General features: G+C 39.1%; 1 protein-coding gene across 1 annotated transcript; it reads left to right on the plus strand.

Annotated features, from left to right (window-relative positions):
- The first annotated feature begins 6607 nt into the window (after positions 1 to 6607).
- Positions 6608 to 7537, plus strand: LOC144293226 (olfactory receptor 4S1-like). The gene has a single exon (XM_077864320.1). It carries the CDS (start codon positions 6608 to 6610, stop codon positions 7535 to 7537), a length of 930 nt encoding a protein of 309 aa, XP_077720446.1.
- Positions 7538 to 7846: the final 309 nt, after the last annotated feature.

Below are 7846 nucleotides of genomic sequence, written 5' to 3' on the forward strand. Positions count from 1 at the left end.
TTGTGAATAATGCTTTTGGTATTTGATAGGGATTGCATTGAATCTGTAGATTGCTTTGGGTGTTATGGGCCTTTTACCAATTTAATTCTTCTAATCTATAAGCATGGACTATCTTTCCATTTGTGTCATCTTCAATTTCTTTGATCAGTGTTCTACAGTTTTCAGAGTCAGGTCTTTCTCTCTTTATGTTTATTCCTAGGTATTTTATTCTTTTTGGTGCAATTTGTAAATGGTATTTTAAAAATTTCTCTTTCTGCAAATTCATTGTTAGTGTATAGACATGCTACTGATTTCTGGGTATTAATTTTGTATCCTGCCACTTTGCTGAATTTGTTTATTATTTATAGTAATTTTCAGTGGTGTCCTTAAGATATTTTTCATATATACTATCATGCTGTTTGGAAATAGTTACAATTTAGCTCTTTCTTTACCAATAGGGATGGTCTTTTCTTTTCTTTTTCCTTTCTTTTCTTTCTCTCATTGCTGTGGCTAGGACCTCTAGTACTATATTTAATAAAAGTGGAAGGAGTGGAAATCTTGGTCTTGTTCCTGACTTTAGAGGGATGTCTCTGTTTTTCACCATTGAGAATGATGTTAATTGCTGTTTTATTATATATGGCTTTTATTATGCTGAGATATATTCTCTCTATTTCCATTTGTCGAGAGATTATTTTTTCTGTCATGAGTGGATTTTGAATCTTGTCAAATGCCTTTTCTATGTCTATTGAGACGATGAGCTGATTGTTATCCTTTGTTTGTGGTGTATGATGTTGATTGATTTGTGAGTATTGAATAATCTTTGCATCCCAGGAATAAATTGTACCTGATCATGGTGAATGATCTTTCTTTTTAATGTATTGTCAGATTCAGTTTGCTAATATTTTGCATCTACATTCATCAAGGCTATTGGCTTATAGTTTTCTTTTTTTTGATGTCTTTATCTGGTTTTGGAATCAGGGCCTCATAGCATGTATTTGGAAGTTTTCCTTCCTCTTCTATTTTTTGAAATAGTTTGAGGAGAATAGCTATTAACTCTTTTATTTATTTATTTATTTAGAGAGTGAGCACAAGTAGTGGGAAGGGGCAGAAGGAGAGAGAGGATCCTAAGCAGGCTCCATGTTGAGCGTGGAGCCCCATGTGGGGCTTGATCTTACGACCCTGAGATCATGATCTGAAGTTAAGAGTCAGATACTTTAACCACCTGAGTCACCCAGGCACCCCTAAGTCTTCCATAAATATTTGATAGAAATTCGCCTTGAATCCATCTGAACCTGGACCTTTAGTTTTTGATAGTTTTTTGATTACCACTTCAATTCTGTTACTTGTAATTGGTCTGCTCAGATTTTCTATTTCTTTCTGGTTCAGTTTTGGAAGATTTCATGTTTCTAGGAATTTATCCATTTCTTCTAGGTTGTCCAGGTTGTTGGCATGTAATATTTCAGAGTATTCTCTTACAACCATCTGTATTTCTGTGGTGTCAGTTGTTATTTCTCTCTCATTTCTGCTATTATTTATTTGGGTCGTTTCTCTTTTTTCCTGGTGAGTCTGGCTAAGAGTTTTTTTTAACTTTGTTTATTTTTTTTTTCAAAGAACCAGCTGTTGGTTTCATTGTCGTTTTTGTTTTTCTTTTCGTTTGTTATTATTATTATTATTATTATTATTAGTCTCTGTCATTTCTTTCTGCTGTGATCTTTATTATTTCCTTTGTTCTTCTCACCTTTGGTTTTCTTTGTTCTTTTTCTAGTTCCTTTAGATATAAGATGAGATTGTTTACTTGTTAGTTTTTTTTTCTTGTTTCTTGAGGTAGTCCTGTATTGCTATATACTTCCTTCTCAGAATTATTTTCACTGTGTCCTGGAGATGTTTTTTTTTTTAAGAGGCTCATTACCAGCTTAGTTGTCACAGCTTCTTCTTCTTTTTTATAAATTTATTTTTTTATTGGTGTTCAATTTGCCAACATATAGAATAACACCCAGTGCTCATCCCGTCAAGTGCCCCCCTCAGTGCCCATCACCCAGTCACCCCCACGCGCCGCCCACCTCCCTTTCTACCACCCCTAGTTCGTTTCCCAGAGTTAGAGTCTCTCATGTTCTGTCTCCCTTTCTGATATTTCCCACTCATTTTTCTCCTTTCCCCTTTATTCCCTTTCACTATTTTTTATATTCCCCAAATGAATGAGACCATATAATGTTTGTCCTTCTCCAATTGACTTATTTCACTCAGCATAATACCCTCCAGTTCCATCCACGTTGAAGCAAATGGTGGGTATTTGTCATTTCTAATGGCTGAGTAATATTCCATTGTATACATAGACCACATCTTTATCCATTCATCCTTCGATGGACACCGAGGCTCCTTCCACAGTTTGGCTATTGTGGACATTGCTGATAGAAACATTGGAATGCAGGTGGCCCGGCGCTTCACTGCATCTGTATCTTTGTGGTAAATCCCCAGTAGTGCAATTGCTGGGTCATAGGGCAGATCTTTTTTAACTCTTTGAGGAACCTCCACACAGTTTTCCAGAGTGGCTGCACCAGTTCACATTCCCACCAACAGTGCAAGAGGGTTCCCCCTTTCTCCACATCTTCTCCAACATTGGTTTTTTCCTGCCTTGTTAATTTTCCCCATTCTCACTGGTGTGAGGAGGTATCTCATTGTGGTTTTGATTTGTATTTCCCTAGTGGCAGTGATAAAGGGAGCATTTTCTCAGGTGCTTGTTGGCCATGTCTATGTCTTCCCCTGTGAGATTTCTGTTCATGTCTTTTGCCCATTTTATGATTGGATTGTTTGTTTCTTTGCTGTTGAGTTTAATAAGTTCTTTATAGATCTTGGAAACTAGCCCTTTATCTGATACGTCATTTGCAAATATCTTCTCCCATTCTGTAGGTTGTCTTTTAGTTTTGTTGACTGTTTCTTTTGCTGTGCAGAAGCTTCTTATCTTGATGAAGTCCCAATAGTTCATTTTTGCTTTGTTTCTCTTGCCTTCATAGATGTATCTTGCAAGAAGTTGCTGTGTTCAAGTTCAAAAAGTGTGTTGCCTGTGTTCTCTAGGATTTTGATGGAATCTTGTCTCACATTTAGATCTTTCATCCATTTTGAGTTTATCTTTGTGTATGGTGCAAGAGAGTGGTCTAGTTTCATTCTTCTGCATGTGGATGTCCAATTTTCCCAGCAACATTTATTGAAGAGATGGTCTTTTTTCCAGTGGATAGTCTTTCCTCCTTTGTCGAATATTAGTTGACCATAAAGTTGCGGGTCCACTTCTGGATTCTCTTGTCCTGGATATTTTGGATTGCTGTGTTTTCATTTTCATTTGTTTCCAAGTCTTTTTAAAATTTCTCCTTTGACTGCTTCAGTAACCCACTGCTGTTTGGTTTCATGTTCCTCGTCTCTAGGTTTTTGTGCTTTTTCCAGATTTTTTTTTCTTGTGATGTATTCTAGTTTCATCATGTTTTGGTCAGAAAAAGTGCATGGGGGATCCCTGGGCGGCTCAGCAGTTTAGCGCCTGCCTTTGGCCCAGGGCGCGATCCTGGAGTCCCGAATCGAATCCCACGTCGGGCTCCCGGTGCATGGAGCCTGCTTCTTCTCCCTCTGCCTATGTCTCTGCCTCTCTCTCTCTCTCTGTGTGTGACTATCATAAATAAATAAAAACTAAAAAAAAAAAAAAAAGAAAAAGTGCTTGGTATATCAGGCTTTGTAAACTTATTGAGGCATGTTTGTGTTCGAATATGTGATCTATTCTGAAAATGTTCTCTGTGCTCTTCAAAAGAATATGTATGCTATTGCTCTTAATGAAATGTTTTGTACATGTCATGTCCTTATGGTCCAATATGTCATCAAAGCATTGTTTCCTTTTTGGTTTTCTGTCTGATGATCTCTCCATTTAAGTGGAGTGTTAATGCCCCCTATTATTATTGTATTACAATCATTTTCTCCCATTATGTCTGTTAATATTTGCTTTATGTGTTTAGGTGCTCCAATGATGGGTGTGTATTAATTTTCAATTGTTAAGTTCTCTTGTTGGTTGATTTCTTTATCATTCTATAATGCCCTTTTTTGTCTCTCATTACTGTCTTTGTTTTATCATACTTTGTATGATAAAGTATTGCCTCATGGCTTTTATTCCACTTCTACTTGTGTGGTGAATATTTTTCCAACACTTCACTTTCAATGTGTATGCATCTTTAGGTCTGAATTTCTTGCAGGCAGCAAAGAGATGTATCTTCTTTTTTTTTTTATCTTCTTTTTTAATACATTCCTCTACTCTGTGTATTTTGATTGGAACATTTAGGCCAATTACATTTAAAGTAATTATTAATAGGTATGTAATTATTGCCATTAAAAATTATTTTTTTGTAGTTCTTTGTTCTTTTCTTTTTCTCTTGCTCTCTTTCTTTGTGATTGATGATACCTAGTGTTTTGTTTGGCTTTCCTTTATTTTTTTGTATCTTTCAAAGGTTTTGAGTTCATGGTTATCATGAGATTCATAATAGAGAATCCTAAATAAATAGCAGTGCATATTAATTTGATGGTCATTTAATTTCAAACACATTCTTTTTTTAAAAAATATTTTATTTATTTATTCATGAGAGACACAAAGAGAGAGGCAGATACATAGTTAGAGGGAGAAGAAGGTACCCTGCAGGGAGCCTGATGCAAAACTTGGTCCCAGGACCCTGGTATTCTGCCCTGGGCTGAAGGTAGATGCTTAACTACTGAGCCTTCCAGGTGTCCCTCAAAAACATTCTTTTTTTTTTTTTTAAAGATTTTATTTATTTATTCATGAGAGACACACACACACACAGAGGGGCAGAGACACAGGCAGAGGGAGAAGCAGACTCCATGCATGGAGTCCAATGTGAAATTCGATCCCAGGTCTCTGGGATCAGGCCCTGAGCTGAAGGCAGATGCTCAACTGCTGAGCCACCTGGGCGTCCCTCTCAAACACATTCTATATTAAAAAAGAAACAAACAGAAAAAGGATAAATCTTTCTTCTTCTTGTTCTATCGCTTCAAGTCTTACTCCTTTCTCCACATTTTATGTATATACTGTCATATTTTACATCTTTTTATTCACAGTGTTCTAGTATCTAATTATGGTATTTCTTTTCCACCTAAAGAAGTCCCTTTAACATTTCCTGTAAGGCTAGTTTAGTGATGATAAACTCTTAACCTTTTGTTGGTCTGAGAAAATTTTTATCTTGAGCCAGTCTGGTTTGACCTGGCTTTTTGTGGCTTTGTTTTGGAACACTATCAGGAGGATGGGCCTCTGACTTTCCCACTAGCTGGCCAGAACTTCTTTGCTGACCTCCAGATATCCTGTTAGAACTTAAGTACCTGCTTAAAACACTAGTTGCTCTTTTAAACCAAGGCTTTTTTTCTGTGACCAAAGATAGAGGGATCTGTTCTCAGGCCTTGGGTACTATACCTCCCTACTCCCACTTAGAGCATCAAAGGTGGGGTTCCCTTTGTACTATGTCTCTGTCTCTCTTGGTGTCTCTTGCCATTCTATATTTGATTGTTCAGGAGCTGTTGAGTCAGCCCTCAGTTCTTCTGGAATTGTTCTAAGTATAATTTGGTGTGTTCTGTGGAGGAGGTGGGACCAGGCTTCCTGTGTCACCATCTTGAACTGGAAATCTGCCTGTTTTTTTTTTAACTTTGAAACTGAGGTCCTGAAAAGTTAATTGATTTGCCAAAGTCCACAGTTAGTATATAGCGTAGCTGGGACCTTGTGATGTAGTGGTTTATGATTAGAAGTATGTACTTGGTCTTTGTCCCTATTTGTAGCACATGGCTTCTAAAACCCTTGAATTTCCTGAGTGGTGAGAGAGATCAGGGTGTCTTTCATTATGTTAATGAGGTGACCTTTGGAATGCCCCTAGGTCATGTGAGGTTGGGGGATGAGTGGATGGGGAACCAACCCTGTGATTGCAGGGTTCTACCTCTGGAACCTGGGGGAGGAAAGAGGGACTAATGGTTGAATGACGGCCAATGGCCAATGATTTAAACACTCATGCCTAAGTACTGCTTCATAAAAAATCCAAAGGCTGAGGTTTAGAGAGATTCCAGGTTGGTGAACAGGTGGAGAATGATGCTGTCAGAGAGCATGTAAATTCCATGCCCTTACCACAAATCTTGCCTTATGCATCTCTTCCATCTGGCTATTCCTGAGTTATATCTTTTTATAATAAATCTTCTGAATTCTGTGAGCTGCTCTAGCAAATGAATCAAACAGAAGGAAGGGGTCACTGGAATCTTTGATCAATAGACATTATCAGAAGCACAGTTGATGATCTGGGTTGCAACTGGCATTTGGAATACAGAACAGCGGCCAGTCTTGTGGGCTGAACCCTTAACCGGTAGGATCTGAAACTGTCTCCAGGTACATAGTGTCAGAACTGAGTTGAATTGTAGGACACCTTGTTGGTTTCTGAGAATTGCTTTAGGTGTGGGGAACTCTTCTCCCTCAATTGTAGTTAGGTGTTAGAATCATTATTAGTCCTGAATACAGTATTCTGATTTCCCCGATTTGGGAAACTTTCTAATATCATATAATTTATGTCCTTGCAGAGCTAACTACTTTGTCAGTGCTCAGGGCAGAGAAGCCATGGGAACCAAGAACAACGTGACTGAATTTGTGTTGTTCGGCCTTTTCCAGAGCAGGGAGATGCAGCTTGTGTGCTTTGTGGTCTTCTCCCTCTTCCACGTGCTCACTGTCCTGGGGAACCTTCTGGTCATCATCATCATCAATGCCAGCAAGACCCTGAATTCTCCCATGTATTTCTTCCTCAGCCACCTGTCTTTTGCGGACATGTGCTATCCATCTGCTACCACACCCAAGATGATTGCTAACAGTTTCATGGAGCGAAAGACCATCTCCTTCAATGGGTGCATGACCCAGCTCTTTTCTGCCCACTTCTTTGGTTGCACTGAGATCTTTCTCCTCACAGCTATGGCCTATGACCGCTATGTGGCCATCGGTAGGCCCCTGCACTACACGGCTATCATGGATCGGTGGAAGTGTGGTCTGCTGGCAGGGGCCTCCTGGGTGGGTGGCTTTCTGCATTCCATCCTACAGACCCTCCTCACAGTCCAGCTGCCCTTTTGTGGGCCTAATGAGATTGACAACTTCTTCTGTGATGTTCATCCCTTGCTGAAGCTGGCCTGTGCTGACACTTATTTGGTAGGGCTCATTGTGATGGTCAACAGTAGTATGATCACTTTGGGGTCCTTTATCATCCTTATCATCTCCTACATGGTCATCTTACTGAACCTGAGAAACCAGTCATCTGAGGGCTGGCGTAAGGCTCTCTCTACATGTGGCTCACACATCATCACTGTTCTTTTGGTCCTTCTGCCCCCCATGTTCATGTATACTCGTCCCTCCACCACCCTGGCTGCTGACAAACTTGTCATCCTCTTTAACATTGTCATGCCACCTTTGCTGAACCCTCTGATCTACACTTTGAGGAACAATGAGGTGAAAAATGCAATGAGGAAACTGTTTAGAGTAGAGGGGAGCATGGGGGAGAAGTGACATCTAGGGAATCAAATCCAGCCTGGATCTTGGGGGACTTCCCATCTTCTTGTAACATCTCCAATTTAATGCTTGTAATGACAACCGTAATAATAATAATAATAATAATAATAATAATGATAATATTAATAATAGTCATCATCATCATCATCATCTCACATACTCCTTCAACCCTTCATTCATTAAATATTGAGTGTCTGCAATGAGTGAGGCACTGCAATGAGTGAGACACAAATAAAAGCAAGATGTAATCTTTCCCTCAAGGGGGTTACAGTCCAGGAGAGCTCATTCAGGAAACCTCTGAGGTCT

This window comes from Canis aureus, chromosome 21, assembly GCF_053574225.1.
Source record: "Canis aureus isolate CA01 chromosome 21, VMU_Caureus_v.1.0, whole genome shotgun sequence".
Classification (NCBI taxonomy): Eukaryota; Metazoa; Chordata; class Mammalia; order Carnivora; family Canidae; genus Canis; species Canis aureus.

Coding starts and splice junctions, on each gene's coding strand:
- LOC144293226 (XM_077864320.1), top strand. CDS start 6,608: ATGGGAACCAAGAACAACGTGACTGAATTTGTGTTGTTCGGCCTTTTC.